The sequence below is a fragment of the Pantherophis guttatus genome, chromosome 3 (genome assembly GCF_059756535.1).
Source record: "Pantherophis guttatus breed Tessera chromosome 3, ASM5975653v1, whole genome shotgun sequence".
NCBI lineage: Eukaryota > Metazoa > Chordata > Lepidosauria > Squamata > Colubridae > Pantherophis > Pantherophis guttatus.
This window is the reverse complement of record NC_142065.1, coordinates 186,705,386-186,733,208: the sequence shown is the minus strand read 5'-3', so window position 1 is coordinate 186,733,208 and position 27,823 is coordinate 186,705,386. Positions and strand designations below refer to the sequence as shown.

The following is a 27,823-nucleotide window of genomic DNA, read 5'->3' as shown; positions in this document are numbered from 1 at the left end:
CCAATAAACAAGTGGTCGCGTTCAGTCTCTTGATTAAAAAATAATCAACATAAAGTCTGATCTAACAATATAACCTCGGCAATCAAATCAGAAAATCAGAATTAGCAAAATTAGTAATACTATTAGAAGTAAAAAAAAAAAAAACCTACTGCAACACAAAGCAAATCGCATGAACAACGTACAGATAAAATGTGCAACAGGCTCATAATTTCTAGAGCTGAGCAAATCATTCGATGGGTCACTTTGCAAGTGAATATGGTGCCCTTGTGAATCTATATCTCAGAAGCGGGATGCATCCACTTGAGGTTTTGGAGCAGCTGCTTCAAGACTCTTCTGAAGTCTTCTGAACATGTTTGTGGACACCCAAAAATACTTCTGTTGAAATAATCAGGAATGGTGTAACATGGCAAAGACAAGAGCTTGAACCATACTTAAAATCTAAGCACATGGAAATGCCTTTATAAATTATTTAAATGGATCTATTCTAAATCTAAATGCAATCCAAAAAACCCAAATCCGATAAAAAGTCAAATAATTGCCCTTAAATATCCATTTGGATTAAGGTACATATTTAAATATTTAAATACAGAACAACAACAAAGAGTGCACCCTTTTAATGAACGGATAGTCTTTTAGGTCACAGTTGACTGAATTAAATATTCTAAAACTGTTTTCAGAAACCAGAACTTTCTTGCTTCTGTATGTCCCTCTAGTCCACATATGAACTGATTGTGAATATCCTTGCCTGATTGTAATATCCTTGCCATTCTAATTACAATATAAAGGCAGATTTCATGTTACTCTGTATGCTCCTGTTGAATGTTAACCTTACAGATTGTGCAACTTCCCATTGCCTTCTAGATTTTGAAAATCTATTTTGAATTGTCCCGCAGATTCCAAAAAGTCGTAACGGATGTGAAATGATTTATTAAGAACGTCTTAGAAAATATGTTTTTTGCTTAGCATGGTTTGTTTCAAGACTCCTACTTGCCAATAATGATTCCTTGGGTAATTCTATTGGGAGGCAAAATAGATGGCAAAAGTTAGTATCTCTGTACTGATAATCCTCAATTTACAACAGTCCATTTAGTGACCATTCAAAGTTATAATAGCACTGAAAAAAGTGACTTATGACCATTTTTCATTGCAGAATCCCCATGGTCACATGATCAAAATTCAGGTGATTGGCAACTGGTTCATACTTATGACGGTTGAAGGGTCCTGGAGTCATGTGATTAGCTTTTGTGACCTTCTGACAAGCAAAATCAATAGGAATCTAGATTTATTTAATGACGATATTACTAACTAAATATGCAATGATTCACTTAACAATTGTGGCAAGGAATGGGGCAAAACTCACTTAACAAATGTTCCACTTAGCAACATAAATTTAGGGCTCAGTTGTGGTTGTAACTCAAGGACTACCTCCATTTGTAGCTTGACTTTTTTATTTCTGTGGAGTCACATTAACAAGGTGACAAAACTGTAAAATAATATTTCTTCCATCCCTCTTACCTTCTTTTTCTTTTCCTGTTCTTTTCCCTGTCCACTCCCTTCCTTGAGGAACATAGCAGGCATTGAAATCAACCTAGTGAATCATTCTACAAATAAAGATTTCAAGCAGTGGGAGATTGCACTAATGACTCTCCCACCTTACTTCTTTTTAAATATTGTTTTAGCAATTAACTGTGTATGCACTGTGGCTGTGGATCATATGCTGCACAGGAGGATGCTGAAGATACTGAGAATTAGTAACAGCTATGTGGTAACATGTGATTAGCAACTAAAAAAAATACCGAAAAACCATAGAGGGCAGTCAGCCCAAGACATTATGCTGCCTATGGAGATGGCAAATGTTCCTCTTCTTCAAATAAAAATATATAAGACTGAAGGCTGGCCAAATTATTTGGGGGTGTTAAGCAGATATACACAGAAAGAGACATAGACAGAGTGTATAATTAATTAATTAAATAAATAAATAAATAAATAAATCAGCAAACCCAAATCAGTTTTCTGAGGTAACTGCCTCATGCTTCATAGTTCCAAGAAACTAAAAACATCTTAGGGTCTATTTGCAGAGTAGATAGGTAGGTAGGTAGATAGATGATAGACACACACGTGTGTATTAACCTTTACATGAAAGTAAATGGAAACATATTAGGATCAGCACTCAAATAATAGACAGTAATAGTAATAATAGTAATAGAATAGGAATTTTAAAATGATCTGAAATGGGATGTTTATTTATTCTCAGCAGATAATTTCCTTCCATTGTATCAGAAAGCTGGGAACAAGGAGTTTATCCGTCTAACCCTCATCCTAAAATCCTGTTCCAAAATATTTTTGAGTAAAGAAAATCTACACTTGCTACTGAATTCAGCCACTAATGATATTACTGATTCATCTGTTGGTATGTTTACTGTGTAGCTACTTGAAGTTTCACAAAATAATGACTTCCCCTACTTTTGTTTAAAGAGCTGAGTCTTCAGTCTTATAGAGATCACTGACCCAACAGTGAGATGGGCATCATACAAATTTAATAAATAAATATGTTCATCTTTGCTCATACACTGAATTTTGTAGGAAATGTGGAAAAGGGTCATAATTATTATGCATCACATTTTTCTTCACTCTTCCTGCAAAGATCAAGAAATGGCATGACATGTTTCGTTCTTTCTCAATATGAGGAATCCCTATTGCAGTGGTGAAATCCTACCAGTTTGCACCGGTTCAGGCGAACCGGTAGTGAGAAAAGCTGCTACCAAGAGCCTTGGTAGTACAGTGGTCTAAGGCACCCTGTTATTAAACTGGTTATTAAGACCAGCTGCCTGCAATTACTGCAGGTTCGAATCTCGCCAAGGCTCAAGGTTGACTCAGCCTTCCATCCTTTCTAAGATAGGTAAATTGAGGACCCAGTTGTAGGGGCAATAAGCTGACTTTGTATAAATATACAAAAGGATGAAGGCTATTGCTGAGCACATTGTAAGCTGCCCTGAGTCTCCGGAGAAGGGCGGCATATAAATCAAATTTAAAAAAAAAAACGGTAGTAAAAAAAAAGCTACTGGTGGTCCCAACCGGTATTTCCTACGATCAGCTGTGCCACGCGAGTTAAGATTGCTAGAAAGCAGGAAATCCCCCTCACTGTTCTACTTACCTTTCTAAGCCTTCTTTTTCCGTGTGCAGCACACTTCTGCTGCGTACTGCGCATGCACGCACAGCATGCATTTGGTGCGCACTACGCATGCGCGCACAGCAAACAAGTGGCAAACCGGGGAAGATTTCACCACTGCCCTATTGGACTAGATTGCCCAATAAACTTCAATCTCAACAGACCTTTATCAATACTCTGACCAAAATGCCACACTGAGTTTTGAATGTGCACATTTTAAGGTTTTTTAAATGTGCACATTTTGGGTTATATATGAAATTGAACTGTTTTGCTACCATATTTTTTATTTATTTCCAATCCCTGTATAAATTTGTAAATTTAGGGTTTATATCATTATATGATTTGATTTTAGGAGTTTTTAGGTCTGACTTTGTAGGAAATGACTAGGAGATTAAATTCAAGCAGGGGAAATCAGAAATCCAGGCAGTTCAAATGACTATAAAGATTTATTGCAAGCTTATGCTTTACAGAAATCAGAACTACTAATGATCAAAGCAAATTGGTGGTAGATAAGAGTCAATAGAATTCAAGGTGGGCTGGATTTAAATCTGTTGTGGGCATGCGAGGACTCGAGACTGATGACATCCTTGACCTCCCCCTTGGGTTCAGCCTGGTCATCTCCAGATTTACTCTGAAATATTTTTTTTTCTTTACTGCCAGAAGACGACGAACATTTTGAAATAATTATAATTTTTAATGCATTAGGAAATTGTGATAATATTAAAATTAAGTTTTTTAAGATTTTGACTTCTTAATCTCTTTTTATTTCTTTTGATGCTGTTGAGTCATCATTGGGTCTTAGTCATTGCCTGAACAATTGCCTGTAGTTTTCATGGCAAGATTTTCAGAAGTAGTTTGCCATTGCCTCCATCCTAGGGCTGAGAGAGAATAACGGGCCCAAGGTCACCCAACTGACTTTGTGTCATAGGCAGGATTAGAATTTATGGTCTCCCAGTTTCTAGCCCGATTCCGTAACACTGTACCAACTTGGTTCATGTTTATTGTCTTTTGACTGGTATGAAATCTATGTTTATTAAAAAATACATTTGGTCTTAGTCATTTTCACTAACAGGTGGTTGATTATTAGTTACGGGTAAAGCAGCAACTTTAGTCAGCATTTCAATAACCTTGAATGGCATCTTACAATATTATTAACATCTGCACATTTTGTGAAGAGTCATATTTATTGCAGCTGTACTTGAGCCTGAATGTAAGAAAAAAGGAAAATAAAGTTAAGAATGATGCAGCTGTCTTTCATGAAAAAGACTTATCATTTTTTTCTCATTGCAATAGTTTCATATGCTAGTAGGGCTGTTTACAACAACATTTTTAATAGTGACTGAAAAAGTCATTACTTCAAGTACAAGTGAAGTAAAATTTGAAGAACCTCTTATTAACTAATATGGGGTAAATTACCACATATGAAGGCATAGTTTATATTATAGTAATGGTTGAATGTATTTAGATAGAAGACTATCAGAAAATTCTATAAATCAGATGGAGAAGTAACATTTTGGAAGAAGACAATTGCAAACAACATTCATGTTGCTACCAAGAAAATTACATAGATGTGTCACCTAGAGTCTCTTTACTTATATTCCCAATATATGTATTCATTTGAAACTTTTTCTCCTAAAAAGCAAAAGTTGGGTTGAGTGAAAAATTATTCCAAGAAGTGGTTAGTGAACTATTCACGTCAGTTACTTATTATTTCTCTATTATATTCTGTAGATTTTAGTAAAAGTGAGTAGAAATATTTCTTGTCAAGAACTTTTTAAAGTTAAAAAAGTGACATGGACATATGTGTCCAGGCTTTGAAAAAGTTGTTCTTTTCTTTTCTTTTCTTTTCTTTTCTTTTCTTTTTTTTTCTTTTTTTCTTAAATTTGAAAAAATCCAAATGCAAGATAAGAAGAAACTTACTGAATTATCTATCTTTCATTTTTCAGATACATAGATAACATAAATATACAAAGCATATACTCCTCAAACTGTATACTTTTCTACTGCTTTTCTCTTCCCAAGTAGTAGTCTTGTTTCTATCAAGAACTGTATGTAAAAGTAACACAACCAATGTTGACAAATTCAGGGGCAAGGTTTTAATAGCATATGCATTTTCCCTGAGCTTCTATAGAAGCAATGTAAGTATTTGATATCGGTAGAAATTGTTGATGTTGTCAGTTTAGCAACATTATATTCATGTTGAAATTTAAGAGATATTAATAGGCTGAAAAAGACTTATTTTATTTGAAAGGAAATGGAGCAAATTGCAATGTATTCAAAATTGTAATATATTGGAATTGGAGTGTTTCTAATTCAGATCTTCCCTTTAGATACTGTAGGCAGTTGTTATTTTTCGTTTGATCATAGGTATTTGCTGAGAAACAGGAACCATTACACAAAAATTTTAGTGGGAAAATACGGCCTTTGTGAGAGGTTTCTTTTCTAGCTTTCATCATAGTATATCAAGCCTCTGTCATAGTTTATCAATGTTTCTTGCATGAACTACCACCGGATGCTTTTGATATATACCTAATTGCAACCATTTATAACCACATAAAATCTGTATCTTTGAAACATCTGATATGGTTTAGAAATTGAAATAGGATTAAAACAATCCTGTTTATATTGGTTTGGAAACAAAAGTACCAATGACTACGGGGAGTGGGGGGGCAACACACTATATATCATGTTTTAGCAGCCTATTGGTAGTATTGGACTATCTTCAAGTTGAAAATATTTCCATATTTGATAAAAGAACTGCCTTAGTCAAGAGGCAGCCTGGGAGGTGTGGTAAATTATAGAAGCGGTAACGAAATAGATAAAGACCAACCCTTTGTTCATTGTTCCTTGAATTAATTGGTAATCAGAGGATTCACATCTGGCTAGTAAAAATGTTAACTATAATTTTCTTAAATAATTTTGAAATCGATTTTAAAAAATAATTGACATTTTGCTTTCTAACTCTCTGACTAAATAGCCATTAAATAGGATAAATTGAGATCCAAGTTAGTTCTGTATGTAACTTTTGCATAGGTGATGAGAGAGAGGGGGGAGAAGAAGAGAAAGAGAGTGAATGAGAGAATAATATACAAGAAGATGTGAGGAGGGGAAACTGGTCTGTTACAGCTCTATATTTGAATCAATATACAGTATCATTTTCTGTTGGTGAAATAATTATCTCAGTTTTTTTCTAAATTGCAATAACATACACTGTTTTATTATTTAAAATTGCTGTGTGCTAATTCCTTTTGGCCACACAACTGCATAATTTTTTTATAAAGGAAAAGCAACATAGCTTACAAATTTTAAAACCTATTCTATTTAGAAAACTTCATCTTGTTATTGATCAATGGTTTACTGAGAATTAATGGTCAAGATAGTGTTTATTGCAGATGGACATAGAACACTAAAAGAAATTGATATATATTTTTTTTTATTTGATTTATATGCCGCCCTTCTCCGGAGACTCAGGGCAGCTTACAATGCGCTAAGCAATAGCCTTCATTCTTTTGTATATTTATACAAAGTCAGCTTATTGCCCCCACAAACTGGGTCCTCAATTTACCTACCTTAGAAACGATGGAAGGCTGAGTCAACCTTGAGCCTTGGCGAGATTCGAACCTGCAGTAATTGCAGGCATCTGGTCTTAATAACCAGCTTAATAACAGGGTGCCTTAGACCACTGTACTACCAAGGCTCTTATGTTATATTCATAACATAAAGGAAATTACCTTTATAATTACAATAGAATTTTAAATGCTTACTGTCCCTTAAATAAAAGAGCATCCTATATTTCCTAGATTAGTTATGGATTAGAAAGTTTTTTCTTATATCCTATACCTTACTCTCAACTCCAATTGACCTGTTTTTATGGCTCGAAATAAAAGGACGTATCAGGTAAGACCAACATCCATTTTTGGTTTCAGAAAGATGGAAAAGTGTTTTCATGAGATGATACTATAAACCTTGATTTACTAATTATGAGAACAAAAGAAATAAATGAAGGAATTCTGTCTGTGTCTGTTGTAGCGTAAGAACTATAGAAAAATCAGTTTGAAAAGAGTTTGAACTTTGCTGTAGTAAAAGATAAAGGTAAAAGTTTCCCTGCCAGTCATGTCCGACTCTAGGGCATGGTGCTCATCTCTGTTTCTTGGCCAAGGGAGCCAATGTTGTCTAAAGATAAAGTTATGTGGTCATGTGGCCAATATGGCTACAGGCCAAAGGCACACAAAACGCCATTACCTTCCCACCGAAGTGGTATCTATTAATCTACTTGCATTAGTAGATTAATATGCTGTAGTATCTATATGATACTTCTGAATAATTTCTTCAATTATTTGAAGAAAATCTGCATACCAAATGTTTTTGCAGCTGTCAAACAGCTTTCAACTTGTGGACATGATCCAGCCAAACAGAAGAGGATATGTAGAGCTAATGATTTCTTGGACATTAACTGCTGAAACTGCCCACAATGAAAGGTGCCTTAAAGTGAACCATGGAACTTCCTTCTAGCAGTTTTACAGAAGCGGCTTAAACTACATGTATTACTATTTATACTACACTTGTACAGTGTTGTTGAATTATACTATTTTTAAAAGTATTAATTTAAAAAAACACAACTAGCTATGTCCTCTTTTACCATGCTGAAAGGCTGGATAAAGCACACGTATCTGATCAAACTGCAGTTGTTGTTGTTTTCTATGTTGAAATAGAAACATAAATGTGTTACCTTGTGATTGACTATGAGTATGATGTAGCTTATCTTCTCCATTCAAGGAAGCTGTTTTTCAAGTTTCCATAGAAAAAGGAGTGACTTTACAAATTGAGATTTGACATATCACTAATATTGTGCTAATATTTTTCAGTCCCAGACTTCTGGTCAGTTGATAATGCAATTGAGAATTCAGAGAATTCAGAATTCAGAAACTTGAAGGATTTTAAAGGGGAAAAATGCATTGTTACTGGCAGTACAGACTAACTGTTCATACTCAAGTAGTCAAGAAAAGTTCTGTTTATTTTGTCACCAGATGGTATTGTTACTTTCAAGGTATGTTGATCAGATTTGACAGGGTTTGTTTAAGCTTACTGTTTGTTATATTGATGACATATTTCTCTACAAATGTACAATATGTCATTTTGTTTGAAAAGTATATACAGTTGTTTAACTGCATATGCAAGAAATGAAAAGAATATGTATGTATGTATGTATGTATGTATGTATGTATGTATGTATGTATATAGAATTTTCTTTTTTTTTTTAAGGAAAAAAGTGACACACAATATTTTCTGGGCTGAAAAGCAGTTCTTGATCTACAAATGAAATTAAAATGGTAAATACAGTTACTATCAGAACTATGCACAGAATTGGATCTTAAGGCCGAAGCGTGATTCTGAGTATGCATATTTATAAATGCAGCACCTGTTGGGAATGCCATAGAGCAGTATTTTTAATGATCTTTCGCAGTTGCCCACACATGGCCAGGAAAATATATTTAGTTGAGGTTGTTCTCAGAAAGTGCAACAGGTCGTTCTCATCTGATTACTCCCCCAACAAATAAGTTAATATTGATATTTTAAATATATTTAACTATTTCCTCATTGCCTCATAATTTGGGGAGGACCTTGAGAAGATTGCGTATGATTCTGGGACTAAACTATATAGGCAGGATTTCACAAATTGTTCCTTTTTAGAAAACTGGTTAATAGTCATCAGGAGGTTATACATTGATGTATTCTACTCATCTTAATCAAGACAGAATGAACAGAAATGCTGTCCACATTGACTACTATGGCTCAAGACACTTCTGTTTTGAAAATGCAGTTGAATCCACAGTTGTATCCATCATGGAAACAAATTGTGTGATAGATTTTCTTTTAGCCATTTTTTAAACATCCATAGACTTGAATGACCATCCTAGAATTGAGAAAGATTATTATTGTGCTCAAAATTTCAGGACTTTGATCCATGCATTGGTAACAGGATGGTTTCATGAGGCAGTTCCCAATATTCTTCCAAATCATTCATCTGATTCTTCTGCTTGTTTATGCAGAAAGTGAACACTACTAATCATATTTTCATTAAAAGTTCATGGAATTGCACTGTTAATACTTATTGCGCTCTTCCATCTCCATCCCAGTTGGGACTTGTTCATTTCTATGTATCCTTCTCAAAATGAAGTGTCTTCCTTATCTCCTGATTAACCACTTGAACTGCTCTCTCACAGTCTCACTAACAGTTGAAAATTTGAACTTCAATTTCATCAATCCAAATTCAGTATGTCCAAAGTACAAGGACAAATACAAAGTGGAAAAGATTGGTTGCACATATTATCAGGGCCAATGAATTAATGGTTCTAAAGCACTTAGAGCCAACTGGTTCATTTGGAGTATTTAGAAACAGTATTCATACTTTCCCTACCTGCACTGCAGCTGAAGACAATGGATTCAACATAAAATCAGTGGCGTCTCTCTTCTTTTAGTATTTTACCAATATGAAAACAAAACAAATGTAATACATTTTAGAAATCAAATGATATAATAAAATATCACATAGTCACAAAACCGAACATACAATTTGATGCCCAGAAACTATTTCAGATATTTTCATTAAAAGATACAGAGAGAAATAAGCATGGTTTGCCAACATTAAAAATAGGAATGTAAGATACTCCTATTGGATCACCCAGCAAAGTTATCATGTTGACATATTTTCATATTTTACTTTCCATAGAATTGATTCACTGGGTAACACTATTCATGAGGATGCTATTCTGCAGCTTGTAAATGTTCTTTATATGAGAGCTCAGACACTCATATCAATATTGCTCTTAGATGTCAAACCATTTTCTTTCTCTGTATCCATCATTGCACTTTCCCCATCACTACCATTACTATTCTTAATAAATTCTGTTTATCTGATTCTCCTGTATGAAATATAAGTGCTTTTCCTGGATTGATGGATATTTAATTTCTACTGTCATGCTAATTTAATAGTTAACTTGGTTCTAGGTGAAATAAAGACAAGGCAATCTAAACAATTTACTTGGCATTCTTATACAGTAGATGAGCATTGTGGAGTAGACTCTATTAATAATATTTGCATTTGTGAATTCTTTCGTGAATTCTTCCAAACCTTGCATTGACTATATATCAGTGATTAATTTTGATCACTGTCTTTGAGACAAAGAAAATGTTTGGTTATAAATTCTTCCAAGTATATCACTTCTCATTTGTATTAAAATACTAAATAACAATTTTTCTGTCAATGGATTACCATAATAAGAAACCCTGTGGCACATTGGTTAGAATGCAGTATTGCAGGCAAACTCCTCTCACAGCTTGGAGTTTGGTACAATATATAGGTATCGATAATGTTAAATGACATTTTCAAGACAAGTCAAGCAAATTAGCATATTTGAGTAAATATTATAAAAGATATGATTGGAATTGTTAGGTAAAGCTTTGTGATCAGGTGCTTTAATTCATCTAATGCTTATTTTGCTTTTGTATGTAAACTTCTGTATTTAAATTGCTCCGTGGACTATAGGTAATCAATAGATCTACTTAAAGCTACCTCTCTACCATTTTCTTTCCTTTATTTCAGTTAATATCCTTTTTGCAAATGGCCCATGGATTCTTACATTAATGAATTACATTTATGAATTAATGGATTTCTAAATTAACAAATCAATTACATTAAGGAGTAGAGGCAGTTATTATATATCCCTTCCTCTTACAAATATCAATGTGTACTGCAAGCTTCCTAAAAGTACATTGAAAAGACTTATGAACAGGATTACATAATACTGGTAATACTCATTGACATTACTGATTTAAATTTCCAGAGACATCAATGTCTTTCTCTGCCTATAGTAATTGCAACATACCAGTTTCCAGCATCCTTCCAAAACATTCAGCTAATTCTTCTTTATGTACAAAGTTAATATTGTTAAAACAAATAGGGCTGTATTTTTATTAAAAGTTCATAGAATTGCACTGTTAATACTTGCTGCACTCTTCTACTTCCACCCAGATGGGACTTTAGCAAATTGAGTATAGTTTACTTCCTTGCTTCCTCTGTTTTGGAGTCTTGGTCAAAAGAGAGAGACAGTATAAGTAGTGGATAAAACGTTACATTGGCATCAGGAGATCCAGGTCTTAGTTCATCCTCAGCCACAGAAACTCACTGGATGATTTCAGGCATATGTCTCAGCATGACCTACCTCACAGGGCTGGTGCTGTGTAAAAATTAGGAGAGGGGAGTTATATGCACACACTCTTGAACTCCTTAACAGAAAAGTGGATAGTGCATAAATAAGAACGTGAAAGGTAGATGAGCTAAGGAGGCTTCCTTGCACAAAAGAATACAAGAGGTCAGAAGCCTCATATAGGACTCCAAATACTGTATGCTCCTTGGTAGTTAGCAGTCAAACCTTTTGTGTAAAACCAATATATATATATATATATATATTGTAATCCAGTTGATTCTATGGGCAGTGCATTCAGGGAAGTATCACTATCACATAATTTATAAAGCACGATCTATCACCTGAGTAAATGTTCTTGCTGTATTTTCAATTTCTGGTTTTAATTACAGTAGTATGCTTAATAAGAATGGTTGATTAGATTTTGAAAACTGCTTTAAATAGCAACTAAAAATATAAGTAAACCGCACTGTGAAAATCAATTAAATGCACTGGAAAAAAAGTATTAGGATAAAAAGTCTACAAAGCTATTAAATAATTGCCAACTGAGGAAGTATGTCAGATAGCTCAAACTCTTATGTAGGTTGTATTGCAGACTTAGCCATTCTGCAGACATATTTACATGTGTATGGGGAGTACATCTTTCAACAGCTTTTGATAACTGTGGATCACAGTATTCTCCTGGACCCCCAGTGAAGGGAATGGTTATGGTGGAAGGGAAGGTCTCAAAGACTATTGAGTGACTGTGCCTCTAAAACCTGGCATTTATGTTATAGAACTTCACAGAACATTAAACTTGGAGTATTTGCTACTACTTGAAGTTTTGGAAGGCAGGTACTAGTGCCAGTAGTCTCATCAAAATCCTGATGACATTCAGATCTTGTTCTGTATAACATTTGAACTAGGAAAGCTATGTATGTTCTGATCTAATATCTGGATGCTGTGATTTGATGATGATGAGCAAAAACAAAATCTAAATCCTGACGAATAAAAAACTTAGCAGATGGGTGGTATCTAGGTATGGGAATTGGCATTTGACTGTTTTTAGTTTGATTGCATTTCCTTAGAAAGATTAGGTATATATCTTGGGATGCTCCTAGACTTATTGCTATTATTATAATAATGGTGAAGTGAGTTACAGTTCATGAAAAGCTCTTAAGCTTGTTACTAAAATTTATTAGTCAAAAAAAGATGTTACCTAGTTTTTGACTACAGTAGATTAACATTTTTCTTCTACATTTCAGTTAATATAACTATGTCCTTTCCCAGCTTTGATAGCCTATGTATTGTTGTCCATAATGCACTGATAACCTCTTGCTCATATTAAGTCTATTGCTTTTGAAGTTGCGTTATCTTTTGATCCTACATTCTGGACTAAATTGACCCTTGATATTTTGTAAGTCCGTACAGTTAACATTTTAATTCCTTTGTCTCTTAGACCTTCTGTATAGATGTTAGATGGGTATTTTCCTCTGTTTCTGCTTTCCAATCTTTTTTTAGTATGTCTTCTTTAAATTTATTGTATATTTTAACATTTGTTTTGAGATAATTTTGTACAGAAACAGTATAAAAACATCATAATCATCCCTTTTGTTTAAATTAGCATGACCATCTTCATCCTTGTTAAAATGAGATATAATAAAACTACCTTATCCCATCAGATTTATAGCCATTCAGCTATTATGTTGTTCCATAATTCTTCCACATATCTCAAGCTATAAAGAAATACTTTGGGTAAAGTCATGTCAGTTTCATAATTTCAAGTTGTAGGGTCAGGTTGGCTTGCAAATGATGAGTCAAAAACTATCTGTCTTGGAGATGGTGGTGGAACAAAAGAGGTTGAGGTGGAACCTTGTGATATCTTATAATTGATATACCTTATAAACAGAATGATTGCATTTTCCCTGTTCGTTTATGTGTCTTTCTTATGAAGGCTCCCTGATCTTTTGTAGAAAAGTACGGAATTGTTATCATTGGCAAAAGAAATTACCTTTCTAAATATTGTTCTATAAAATATTCAATGAATATATATTTAAGATCATGCTTTAAAGCTTATTCATCCATCAATAGTTATCTTATCAAGCACCATCTTTTTTGGTCCAAAGGCAAAGGTACTTCTGCCTTGTACCTCAGTTGTCTCCACCAATCAATTTAGCTTGCAGCCTTATTTATCAAGAAGAGACTAGGCTGGCCTATAATATATCAAAAATTTCCTTAAAATGCTTCAAAATTTGTCTATGTGTATTCTTAATTTTAACATGTAATGATAACTCATCTGCACATACATTTTGGAGCATTTAAACCCTTGTTTCCATTTGCTATCTGTATAATCATGATTCTTCCTATAATCATGGTGCATGATTTGCCATCTGACTCAACTGACGTAGTACAGAATGTAGTTAATAACACTAGACAAAACAAATAGTATGCTTAGTACACTCATGTGACCCAAAGACACAATTATTTCTGGAGGTCCAGATCACTTTATGCCTTCTTGGGGGTCAAATCAGTTTTGCATATATGATGAATTAAAACTTCATAATTGGTTGATAAGTAATGGGATGGCAAAAAAAAACCCCAAAAATTGATACATTCAGCAAACTTTATAAATATTATATTGATTTTCTACAGGTTAGCAGAAACATGTTCTCACAATGAATCAGTGAAGAGCATTTTTAAAGAATCTTTTATGCCTGGATGTACATCTGGAACTCCTTATACTGGCTAACAGTAAAGTAAATGCCACTGCTTATTATATCCTACTTTTTTATTTTAAAGAGGAAATTGAAACCACACCACTTGTAGAACTGCCTGACATTAAATTGGCTATTGAAAAAGCATCAGTTGTGTATTTACATATTCCATATTTTGTTCCATACATCACCCTTCCCTGATGCACTTGAATTGGATATTTTCCATATAAGCTAAAAATATATGAAAAGCTATCTTGTTTTTCAAAATGGGCTGGCTATAAAAGCCTTTTTTCCCCTGTACAGTGGACACATTTTCTTAGTGATTTCTTTCTTTGTATATATTTATTTTTTTATAAAGTTGGAAACACTTGCAGTACATATAGCAGTTCATCTAAAAGCTAGGTATAGAGTTAAAAATAATTCCCATAATAAGAACCAAATGTATGACAAAGAACAGCTCAGTGTCAGATACCAAAACAATCCACAGAATAGACGTCATAATTTAAAGTTGGTTTTACAGCATTCTTTAATTTAGAGTGGGGCAAAATGCTTCTGTGATTAAATCACAGCTTCCTGCTCTTTGCTGCTAGAAGAGGTTCAAGAATGTATATTTCATTTTTAAAATATAATACGAAACAAATGGAGGACATGTGTGCAGACTTAAAGCATATTTTATGAATTTATCTTAAGGCTCTCCTGTTACCAGAGGATTGTGAGTGCATAGATTGGATTTGGGCTGTAATTTCACCATCTACTCTCATCATGAATTTATTGCAGGAACAAAAGCCAATGAGTTTCAACCAAATCTATTTCCTTGGCTTTAAGCTGTGTTAGAAAAGTTGGCTGTTTCTCAGTTTTTAAAATGCAGCACACATTTCTTTACAGTTCATAAGGAACTTATATAAAGCAAAACATAGTGGTTGAACTTCACAGCAAAGAGAGCTAAATTATTGTGTTACCTACATAAGATTTGCTGAGTCTGTTTTTTGTTAGAAATTCACAAGAAAAGACCCTTGACCTGTGGGTGCCAATAGTCGTAGACATTTTGGTTTGTGTCCTTAATAGGTCAAACTATTGCGGTGCCCTCAGTTAGATCCTACCATAATTAAATCCTAGTGTCTTGGTTACTTACCTGTCCTTTGTTGTTGGTAAGATAGTATCCCAAGAATTCTTGACACATGGAGAAGTATGCCAAACTCTCGTAGGTAAGATTTCAGGTTATTAATATCAGAAGGAAAGAAGGAAATAACAAGTCCATAAATTCTTGTTACAAACAAAAAATCAAGAAATATTGTTGGTGAACATCTGAAGAAAAAACATTTTATATTTCTGCACTTTAATAGACAGAATGGGAATCACTATCAGTATGAAAGTGTTTCCAACTTGAGTTCATTGCCCTACACACACACACAGTCTCAAAATAATTATGGCTCCATCATGGTGTTTGGATTGCTTCTTGTTGGACTACAGTTGAGTTGTTGATGTTCACAGAATTTTATTGAGGTGCTGGATCACTCAAAAGAAGGTGCAGAGATTTGTGTATTTATTGTACTCATGAGCGATTAATCGCTATACCACCTGGTGTTGCAGTTCAGTTTCATGTAACTATAAATCTAGGCTCTCCACTCCTTATTCTGAAATTGGTTTCCTCAGTGGTAAATTCACACACAACTCAGCTGATGCAGATATTTTACTACAGACAAAAATGAAGCCTGCTACAAACAGAATTTCTGCTTATTACACTCTGTGTCTGTCTATAACAGTGTTTCTAACCTTGGTAGCTTGAAGATGGGTGGACTTCAACTCCCAGAATCCCCCAGCCAGTGCTGCTGGCTGGGGGATTCTGGGAGTTGAAGTCCACCCATCTTCAAGCTACCAAGGTTGAGAAACACTGGTCTATAAGAAAAAGAGACAGCATGTATGTCTGCTTCGTCTCATAGAAGGCTGTTGAAATAAGTTGTAATATCAAAACAGTTCTCTTTAAAAAATCATCTTGACTTCTAAAGCACATTTTTCTATTTCTTCAATAGTTTAGATAGTTATTTCAAATAAGAAAAACTGAGGATGTACTTTAAAAAAATTCTTATGTGATATTATTTCAATGAAGTAATTAATTTATTGCATGACTCTTGGTGTCCAACAATTAAAAACAAAAACAATTTAATACTATAAGTAACATAAAATAGCAGCTGGGAACAACACACAACAAACAACCATTGTCAATACAGCCAAGAAACAATCCAGATCTTTGCTGGTTTGACTAATTGGTCTACAATGATATAGCATATAGGATAGCATACAATAGCATGCTAAAGAGTACCTGAGTGGAGATTTCTCATATGATATAGCCCTATAGCTATGGCTTAATGATAATAGCTAGCCATGCTATTCATGTTAGCTCTACTAACATAAAGTAATGACAGTATATTAGACATTAAGCAACCCATTGTTAAGAAAGAAAAAGAAAAAAGGAAGCAGAGAACAGAAACAAAATCTTAAGGTTTCTTTCATTTGCCTGCTTCTTTGAATTTGGGATTAATTTGCCTTTGAATCCATATTTGTTCAAAATACTTTGCATCCTCAATATTCCTGAATACAATTGGAAATGAAACACATCTCAAATGTTACTTATTTAATATTTTTCTTTAGTTTGAAGATGAGAACTTTAATTCCAGAGTTAAGAATAGAACAAATTAAACATTTCAGATATCTTTCTCCCCATTCTTCCCTCTGGGAAATTTAAGAGCGTGAGATTGGGGATCAAATTCTTGATATTCTCAAATCTTCTGTTTCCTATTTCAATCAGTTCTTAGTTTTGAGTAAAAGTAAAAAAGTAAAAAAAAAAAATCATGTCACATATCAAATAATGTTTTGCCCTAACATTATGCTAATTTACTCTTGGGAGAGAATTTCAGAGCATGGGTAGCAGTGTTTTATGGGGGGAGGATGGGAGCAAAATTTCAGTTGTGGTGCCCTGAGCTTGAATTTTCTTCAGAGAGCTGAAATAGCTACCATTACATCTGGTTAGTCTCAATAAAAGATGTGAAGATACATGGAATTTCATTTCATATATCGTCACACAAAATTAAAGTAATGACTAATTCATACACACCCTAGATGTGAGTGTAAGACGTTTTTGGTTTGCTTGCCCATTTTTGTGCCTAGCCAATACATAGTCAGTCTGGCATTGTGACTGTAAATAACAACAAAATAATCTTGCTCCTTTGCAGACCCAAAAAAGACTAAGAAAATAAAATGTGTCTCACATCCTGCCCTTGCCTCACAGAGCAACAAAGATGATTAGGGGACTGGAAGCAAAAACGTATAAAGCAGGGCTGTCAAACTGCAGGCCAGATGCGTTATGCGCTGGCCACGCCCATGCCTGGTTTAGCGAAGGGGGCGAAAAGTCCCGATACGTCACGTGATGCTGCTGTGATGACATGAATTTAACACCCCTGATATAAAGGATGGTTGCTGGAATTGGGTATGACTAGCTTAGATTAAGTGTGAGATAAAATGGGAGGAGCTTTTGGGGGATCCTATGTGGGCCTCCTCCTGCTTCAACCCCTACGATCCATTGGTCTCTGAGAGATGAATTAAAACTTTGGTTGCATAAGCTCATTCATTCATACCTAAATATAACTTGATCTAGTAATTAGAACATCTCACATGGAAATTCTGACCACCTTTACCAGCTAGGTTTTATTTCCTAATAGCTTTTTTTTCTGTTATTAGTACGTTTAACAAAAACATAAAGCTGCCATTTGCATGTTTACAATCTTTCTACATCTCCTTTGTTTCAGAATCAAAGTTAGATTTAAAAATTAATAACACTGTCTAAGATAACTCAGTTTTTGTGATTCCTTTGACATTATGGACAGATTTCCATCATGATAGTGTACATTGCACATCTAGTTCTGTTCAAAAATAATACATATAATTATGGCCAATGATTGATTCAAATTTTGAAAAGTACTTTTCTAAATGTCCAATGTAGCATATAGTTATAGTGTTTAAGGTTTAAGATTTGTCATTTCCTCAATTCTACCATTTTTTTCATATTTACAAGGAATCAGAATTATCCTAATTACCAGTAAGTCTTCTTTTATATGATTCCCCAATGCCATTCCAACAACTGAGGGATTTCTTTGAAACCCTGGGAACTAATAGAAGTACCATATACCAAATCTACCAAAATTACGATACTCAATAACACTAATTACTAATTAATTTATAATTAGATTATAAAGATTATTATTATTATGCATAATCATTTCAAATTGGTTAATATCATTTTTAAAAGATTGGAAAGTAATTTACAGATTGAAAGATACCAGTTGTTTTTAATAGTGTCATGTGCAATATATGAACTAGAAGTTGTGTTCACCAACACAACAGACTGCTAACCAAGTGGTTTACAATCCTATACCTTGCCCAACAACTCAGAGACGTAGGTTAAATAGTAAGGGGAAGGTAATTGCAAGGAGTTGAAACATACTGTATAACCTTCATTATATTAATAGAAGACTTTATCTATAATATTGGCTATAAACCTTATGGGGCAACTAATATATCAGAATAGCATGTTCTCTTGTCTAGTTGAATAATAAATGGAGCTTTTGCCTTGAAGATGGTACAGTCATTCAGGCCACCCATACTTTCTTTCGTCTTTTTTTCCTTCCTCTTTTGAGGTCAACCCATTTTTCAACTGCGCTAAAATGGGAGGCAATATGTTGCCATTGTGTTGTAGAGAGAAAGAAATTACCTTTTCAGTTCCCAGGAATTGAATTGGAGGGATATCTTGTGATTACCTTTTCACAACTGGAATATAACTTCCTTTCCTTCCTCCATATACCGCTCCCTCTCTGTTCATGTCCAGGCTCACACATGTTTTCAGATCTGTGTACCTGGAATACATTCCCCAACACTTCAGCATGAGTGTTAGCAGAATGCAAAACAGATGGACTAGCAGTTGCCAATGTTATCTTCTGGCCAGCTCTGGCAAGTCTCTCTTCTCTCTCCTTTCTTGGCATGGCAGAAATATCTGCCTTTATTTAGGACAGCCTGTATTCCCTGCCATGCCACTTTTCCTCTGTTGCATTGTAGGCTAAATGCTATTTATTTGCTCGCTGCTGAGGCTGTAGGTGAGTGCAACAAACAATTTACATTTCCAAACTTGTTGGGTTTAAATTTATTTACCTTGCCTATTAAATATTTGGTCACAGTATCAGCCAAGTCATTTTTTTTCCCTAGAGAACACTCATCTTCACCCATCTCTGTAGATGTCTTAATATTTAGTCCCACAGTTTGCAAAATGCTTTACTTTTTAGGTTTAATTCTGTAAAAAAAAGGTCAACTCTGATAAGTTCTGAAAATAAAATGATGATCCCAGTCTTTATTTTCCATTACAAAATTCTATTTTCTCTTAAAATAAATTTTGAAAAATAAATGCTTGTTTGTCTACTGGATTGAGATTATAAACTGAAGGAGTCAGAGTTTCTACAGATTGCAGTTTCTTTCTTGAAAGTGACAAATTCAAACATTGAGTTGTTTTCACATTGTTACCGCTCATTTCAGTGGGCTTTCCATTGGATTTAATTGTTTTGGATGCTACCCAAAATATTTTTTTTCACTAATCTTGTCTTCTCGTGCCTTTGATTTTTTTAAAACAAAGGTTTATAGAAGGATTTTTTTTATTCATTTTATCCATTGTGAGCTGCAAAATAAATCATACAGGAAATCAAACTGGATTTAGCTATATTTATTTAAGTGTTCGTATTTCAGTCACTGTCGTTTAATGATTAGACTTCTTACACAGGCTTTTAATTCAATGCTATTAAATTTAGCATCATCTTAATATTGTATCTTCTGCCAAGGAAAGTGGCTAAGGGACCATCGATACAGCCAATATAAACAATTGGGGTGTGAAAGAGAAAAACATGAAACAATGTTTTGCCTTTTTACTTCCATGGAGATTTCTATTAACTGCTAGTTTGATTTTTTTAAAGTCTAAATGGCAAATTACGTTTACTAATTTTTCTCTATCCACAAAGATATCTTGATACAGTATTTTTCCAGCATCCTTATAAAATGTAGCACTTTTATACTACTAAGTTTGCAAAGCATGTAACATCATCCCTGACTAAACAACCTTCTCAGGTTTTTTTTTCTCAAATGTCAAATTTGATGATTCAGAGACTACAAGAAATTTAAACAATCCACCGTATTTAAGAATAAGTCACACAGTTAATTTCCAGACGTTGTGTGGAATATTAACCATGCTATTAAGGGTTATATGTGGTGCTTTGTAAATGCTTTCATTTTTACACAGACCTTACAGCTCATTAGGTTGCTTGCTGTGCGCATGTATCAAGTGTATAGGGGAAAAGATATAGGGAAAAGTCTATCTTGCTAGGCCACTTAATCTAGCAATATCATGAAAATATTGTGTAATCATGAGCTATATTCGGGAGTCAGAGAAGTTTCCAGTTTTGTAGGTGACTTTTAAAATTAATTAACATTCATGTACATCAAAGTACCTCCTTAAATGGCATATAAAATGTCTTCATGGCATGCTTACACACTACATCACCAAGAGTATTTAATCAAATGTATCTTACACCAGGTCTTAAATGTATTAACTTGGAAGTATTGCTGCTGTTTCGTTGTGAAACATGACTGAGTACAGGGATATAGTCATACTTGATTGCTTGTATTCAATTTTGCTAAAGGGACACCTTTTACTCAAGCAAGGGAGAAGATACAGGTGGTCCTCCAGTAGGTGAAGAGTCATTTAGTGACCCTTCAGAGATACAACAGCAAAATACAACAAAGCAGTGACTTACGATGTTTTTTCAAATTTATGACCATTGCAGCATTCCCATGGTCATGTGACCAAAATTCAGATGCTTGGCAACTAGTTCATACTTATGACGGTTGCAGTACCTTGGGATTGTGTGATCAGCTTTTGCAACCTTCCAAAAAGCAAAGTCAATGGGGAAGCTAGATTCCCCTAAAAATTGTGTCACTAACTTAACAACTGCAGAGATTCCCTTAACAACAGTGGCAAGAAAAAACGTAAAATGGGGCAGAGCTCACTTCACAAAGGTCTGACTTAGCAACAGAAATTTTGGGCTCAATTGTGATGGTAAGTCGAGGATTACCTGTAGTTATAGCAAGCCAAATCACAGACAATTTTTTATTAAAAGCAATTCATTGGGAAAACTGGTGGAATATACCCTTGCATGTAGAATCCAAATTCTAATTGTGACGAACTGGATCTTTCTAATTTCCATGGGTTTATTTACAGTGTTTGGCCCATAGAATGGCAGTGCCAGGAAAATAAAATACAGTAAATATCAAATGTTAAAAGTGTTATGTAGCTGATCTTCATGAATGAATCATAATGCCAGCATTTCTCACTTAGTTATTGATGGACCCTCTTGTTAAGGCTATAATCTCTTTATACCAAGCATCAATCTTGTAGCGACAACACCACCTGAACTCAATTATAGAAGAGTTAAGGATAATGCTATCACACATTCTGGTTCGCTTTCAATAACGGGGAAAAAAAGATTCTCAAATTAAAGAAAGTTATCCAATCCTAAAATATATTTGTACATCTCAGTACTGAAAAATGTTATATTTGGTAGCTAGTATTTTTGCTGCTGTTGTTTTCTGCACCTATTTGACAACGTTTTTTTTTTTCTTTTTACTCTATTACAGATCGGATTGAGAAGCATTCCACAATGCCAGATTCACCTGTGGATGTGAAGACACAATCCAGGCTGACCCCTCCAACAATGCCTCCTCCCCCAACTACCCAAGGAGCCCCAAGAACCAGTTCTTTCACACCCACAACATGTAAGGCAGTAACTTCATTGACCAATAGAAGTACATTCAATAAAGTGAATAAAATAAAACTATCCCCTAACAACTGCTGTTTTGTGAGTGAAGTTTACACATAAAGTAGTGAAATTCACTCACAACATGTAATTATACTTTTCTTCTATGTATGTTTCTGATAAGAAAAGTGAAGCTGCAGCAAACATCTTGATCTTTCTTCCGGCTTTCATGTTCTCATTTTGGATAGCAAGAGATAAGAGAAAAACTTTCTTTCTAAAACCAAGAGTCATAATATTAATTGAACTCTTAATTGTCCCCTCCACTATACAAATCTCCAGCATTGCTTATCCTTCTTTCCAACTCAATAGTTAAGACTATTGCTTGTTTGCAATGTAGCCTTCTGAACAAGAGTTGATGCTGATAGAGGAAAAAAAGGAATTTTTTTGACACCCAAATTAGCCATTTCCAATTTACTACACTTACTACATTGGTATATCTATCCGGCTGATTGTGATAGATTTAAAGCTCACTCGTTTTTAACAGCAGCTCAACAACTATTTAGATTGGAAAGTTGTGCCTCAGTTTGTAATAATTGTAACCCAACTTGTCTAACCACATAATGACAGGGATGCTATTATATATTTCTGTTTTTCCTGTTCTATTTCCAGGAGCATTGTTTCCCCACTGTCAGCAGCTGTCTGGTTTTATCCCTATTCTTAGAGTATATTGTGATAAGTAACATCTGTATACATGCTCAGATAGGAGCAGTGCCAGAAAAAAACCAACAAGCTGTACTTCCTCATATTTCCCTATATTAAGGGGAGGTTATTTAAAACTGAAAAGTATTGTTGTAACCTCAAAAAATAGAGATATTAAAAATATATGCAACATAAATTCTTTCAGATTAGAAGGGGAGGGTTGTGCGTGCATACACACGCACACACACAATAGCAAAAATAAAATTGCTACCTACAACCCAGGTCCTGGTAATCCAATCCAATCTCCTCTGTGAAAGTGCTTCAGACTGTATTTTTAAAAAGTGTAAAGTCTTCAATGAATTTGTTTCACCTTTTTATAACTTTTCAAAAGTCCAGCGCGATTATGGCAAGCCTGGGCTCATGACAGATCCTTTTTTCTTTTTTCAGTCACTTCCTGCAATGAATTTATAATCACAGAATTTTGCTTCATGGTATTGTTGTTCTACATTGTTATGAGATCAGCATCGTTAGAGTCTTATTTGCCTGGGTTTGAGTCTCTCAAAACACTCTCAGTCTGGAATATTTCATTATACATTAAAGAGGTCCTTATAAAAAAAAAAATAATCACGTCCTGAAAATTGCCCAGTCAATTCATGCTAGAGAATGAAGCATGGTTTTGAAAACCTGCGCACTTTACATAATGTAACATGTGCAGGAATCAGGTTTTTATGGGTTTTTATGCATAGAGCCATACAATCAACACAATTGGGAATTTAATGAACTTGTGATTAGACAGCAAATGCATTTTTTTTTAAAAGAAGCCTTTCTCTTTTACTCTTTCTCATGGAAGCCAAGAGAGAAAATTAAAAACATACAAGTTTTGAGTCACAGTTTTAAGGAATGTGCTGGGTTCCTTATTTTAAACCCACAAGATTTCAACGTTATGGAAACAGTAATTATTGATTCTAAAAGTCTTTTTGGATAAACTCCATAAGGATGTTGTTTTGAAAAAAGAATGGTAAATTTCCTAGGTATGCCATCTTAATCTTCTGGAAGAAAGGTCAACTTTCAATCTAATGAATACTTATGTATGTGGGTACATTTCAAAAAAAATGCTTACTTTGGTAATCAGGTTTTCATTCCATTAAAATGTATCATGTTCTCCTATTGAAGCCAACAGTTATAATTGCAAAACTATATGCATGCAGAGTTTTTCTCCTGAAAGACAATAGGAAGCTGTATATTTGCATACTATTTAAAATATAGTATAGAAAAATATAGTTATTCAATATTCTTTTTTATGATAAGATTAATGTGAGGGCTGAGAAAGAGCTGAGAGACTCATTTGAATTTTGAAAGCATGTTGGAAGAACCCTCAAAAAATAGCTGGGATTGATTGTTTGCAAAATGTCTACTATGATTGATGTGGTTTTGCAACTAATCCTCTGGTACCCCAATTTTAAATTAAAGTCAAGTAGGATAGGGAACTTATAAGTAATCACTCAAAGAATCCACAGGCCTGTTTCTGAGAATCTAATAAAAGAGAGCTATTGCCCAATACTTTTTTGAAATCTAAAGCATTTACTGCAATTTATCTACAGTATCTTTACTATTTAGGAAACCAACAAATTAGTGAACTAATGGGATAATAGAATTGGAAGAGACCTTGGAGGTCTTCTAATCCAACCCCCTACTCGGGCAGGAAACCCTATACCAGTTTGGATAAATGGTTGTCCAATTGCTTTAAACCATTGCATTTCACCATTGCTTATTTGTACAAAATGCTGCCTTCCAAACTCAAGTGCAGAAAACTATGACTTCCGGCACAGAGTTGTTAATGCCTGGAACACACTATCAGACTCTGTGGTCTCATCCCAAAACCCCCAAAACTTTAACCTAAAACTGTCTACTGTTGATCTCACCCCATTCCTAAGAGATCTGTAAGGGGCATGCATAAGAGAACCAGCATGCCTACCGTCGCTTTCCTAATGTTCCCTTTAATTGTATTCATTTTATGTATTCAGTTAATGCTTATACTTACATATATTATCTAATATGTACGCGACAAAATAAATAAAATAAATAAATAAAAATGATAAATATTCTAACTTCGGGAAATACGAAGCTGACAACGTGTCTTTCTCGTCTTCTTTCCTTTTTTAGTAACTAATGGCACGAGCCATTCACCAACAGCTTTGAATGGGGCTCCTTCCCCACCAAATGGCTTTAGCAATGGCCCATCCTCCTCCTCCTCCTCGTCTTTGGCTAATCAGCAATTACCACCAGCTTGTGGAGCTCGGCAGCTTAGCAAACTGAAGAGATTTCTTACAACCTTACAGCAATTTGGCAATGACATTTCACCAGAGATTGGGGAGAGAGTGCGTACCCTTGTGCTAGGACTTGTGGTGAGTGAATTAAATTATTGAATGACTCTGGATTTCTTTCTTTCTTTCTCTTCAGACTTTCCTTGAAACCTCCCTTTTATTTATATACCTGACAAGAAGATAAGTGGTACTTACATTTTATTTATTTCATTTATACCCCAGCATTCTTCCAAGGGGCTCAAAGAAGTGTTTTTAGCCTGAACTATCCTGTTGAGGCAAGTAAGTCTTAATCATAATGATTTGCCCAATCTTTGAACCCTGTTTGAACCCTGGATTTCCATAATACTCTAAAAAAAAAAAATCTTCCTATCTCATGATTTTAGAACTAAGGACTATCCTGCATATAGTATGGTTGGAATTTTAGGATAGAGAAGGAAAGTACTTTATCACATACCACAGATTTAATTTACCGGCTTGTTAGCACAAGGTGATGGCCATTAAAAGGGGATCAGGTGTCTTCTTGGATCTTGGGAGCCGTGGGGGTGCAGTGGCTAGAATGCAGTATTGCAGGTTGACTCTGACTCTGCCCACTGCAAGGAGTTTGATCCAACTGGCTCAAGGTTAACTCAGCCTTCCATTCTTCTGAGGTCGATAAAATGAGGACCCAAATTCTTGGGGGCAATATGCTGATTCTGTAAACAGCTTAGAGAGTGCTGTAAAATACTATGAAGCAATATACAAGACTAAGTGTTATTGTCAGTGCTATAGTGCTATTGTCAGTGGTATAGAATTATTATAGGATTTGCAACCATTTCTGCTAGACTTCCAATCATATATGTTTTTTGTTTCCAGAATACTATGGTTGTGCCACCATGAAAGGAAAATAATGGATGTTATGGTCTGATTCAGCATACCTCCTATGTTTTTGCATTCCAACAGTAGTAGATATTGAGCTTATACTCTATTTAAATGAAGGAAGTGGGTTTATTAGTACTTTTATGTCTCAGCTACTCAAATTAAATATAGGTTTCAGCAGAGCCTTCACATATTTCTTAACTTGGATTGTGTATAAACAATGGAGAAGCATGAGGTACTCAGAGGGAATACAAGTAGTCCTCGACTTACAACAGATCTTTTATTTATTTTATTATTTATTTATTTATTGACTCTTTGAAGTTACAATGGCACTGAAAAAACTGACTGATGACCATTTTTCATACATATGACCATTACAGTATCTCCATGGTCATGTGATCAGACGCTTGGCAACTGGCTCATATATATGATGGTTGCAGTGTCCTAGAGTCATGTGATCACCTTTTGCGACTGTCTGACAAGCAAAGTCAGTGGGGAAGCCAGATTCACTTAACAACTGTGTTACTAACTTCACAACTGCAGTGATTCACTTAACCAACTGTGGCAACGAAGGTCATAAAATGGAACAAAACGCATTTAACAACTGTTTCACTTAGCAACAGAAATTTTATGCTCAATTGTGGTTGTAGGTTGAGGAGTTGAGGCCCACCTGTACTGAATGTAGCCTTCAACATGGCAGCTGCATCTCATTCTGAGTTTACAACTGATTAACACAAACACATTGCACTGTATGAATTGAATCTCCAAAAATCTTTATGGAAAACAATATTAAAAAGTCAATACATACTGAGTTATGGCTGGGCCATTATTTACTGTTTTGAAGCTTTGTACCAATAGTAGTATGAGTAGTAACTGTCATGCAGAGACAATTGACTATTAAATAGATGTTTCTGTTAGTTTGGTACTTTCCTCAAATATATTATCCCTGTTCTGTTTCTCATACATGAGGTACAAATATGACTGCATAAAGACATGCAGTTTCATTTAAATGAAACCAGACCGTTTTTTTCCGGAACTAATATAATCGTAAGGGTAATCTGAATTACAGAAATACAACAATAAAAATAGTGGTGGTATTTTTAATACTATATATTAATGTAATGTTTTTCGTGAGGTAAAGTGAATGCTACAACATTATTAATACAAAGCAGTTAAGAACATTTCTCTGTGTAAAATACTGCAAGCCTAATGTATATTGCCAAAACATTTCTATTATTCATTTTACAGAGTCAGATTTTTTTTTCATTCAACAGAACTCTACTTTGACAATTGAAGAATTTCATTCCAAACTGCAAGAAGCCACTAACTTCCCTCTGCGACCTTTTGTCATCCCATTTTTGAAGGTATTGCACAGATCATTGATCTGGAAACTATTTTAAACCATATCATTGCTCGGTCACAGATGTGTATTATAGTTCTGCTTTTTAAGAGAGTGAGGAAAATGATTCTCATTTTTAAGGGCTCCATTCTTAGTGTAAGTGGGATAAACTCTTTTAGAATAATTATTTCCTATATATTCATAGCTAACTAGACAGAATTTGTCAGCTCTGTAATATCTATTTTCAGTGTTATAAAGCACAGTTATAAAACCATTTTTCAGTTATGCTACCTCATACTCTGTTCAATCCATTTTCTCCTATGTATGGTTGATTGACAGTGCCTCCTTCACCATGTATAGCTCAGTTGATCCAACTCTTGAACAGCTTGGTTTATTATCAATAGCAGTAAAAAATGAAATTGCCTAATAATGTTCCTGCTGTTTTAGTTACAAGGTTCAAGCTAAATTTCTAATACTCATATTTAAAAAGGTGGAAAACACCAGCGATAGATAGATAGATAGATAGATAGATAGATAGATAGATAGATAGATAGATATCATTTCACCCATGATGTGATGACAACATAATGGCCTGGAAGCCCATACACAGGTAGTCCTCAACTTACAACAGTTCATTTAATGACCATACAAAGTTACAATGATACTGAAAAAAGTGATTTATCACCGTTGCTCACA

The 27,823-nt window shown here is 34.5% G+C and overlaps 1 protein-coding gene across 7 annotated transcripts in view; it reads left to right on the top strand.

Moving 5' to 3' along the window:
- Positions 1-27,823, top strand: part of RUNX1T1 (RUNX1 partner transcriptional co-repressor 1) — a 149,513-nt gene that overhangs the window by 72,934 nt on the left and 48,756 nt on the right. For all 7 annotated transcript variants that reach the window (XM_034422427.3, XM_034422426.3, XM_034422428.3 and 4 more), the window contains 3 exons: positions 21,792-21,929; positions 24,773-25,014; positions 27,063-27,152. In XM_034422427.3, the coding sequence (XP_034278318.1) occupies positions 21,792-21,929; positions 24,773-25,014; positions 27,063-27,152 (470 nt within the window). The remainder of the gene's footprint in view (positions 1-21,791; positions 21,930-24,772; positions 25,015-27,062; positions 27,153-27,823) is intronic.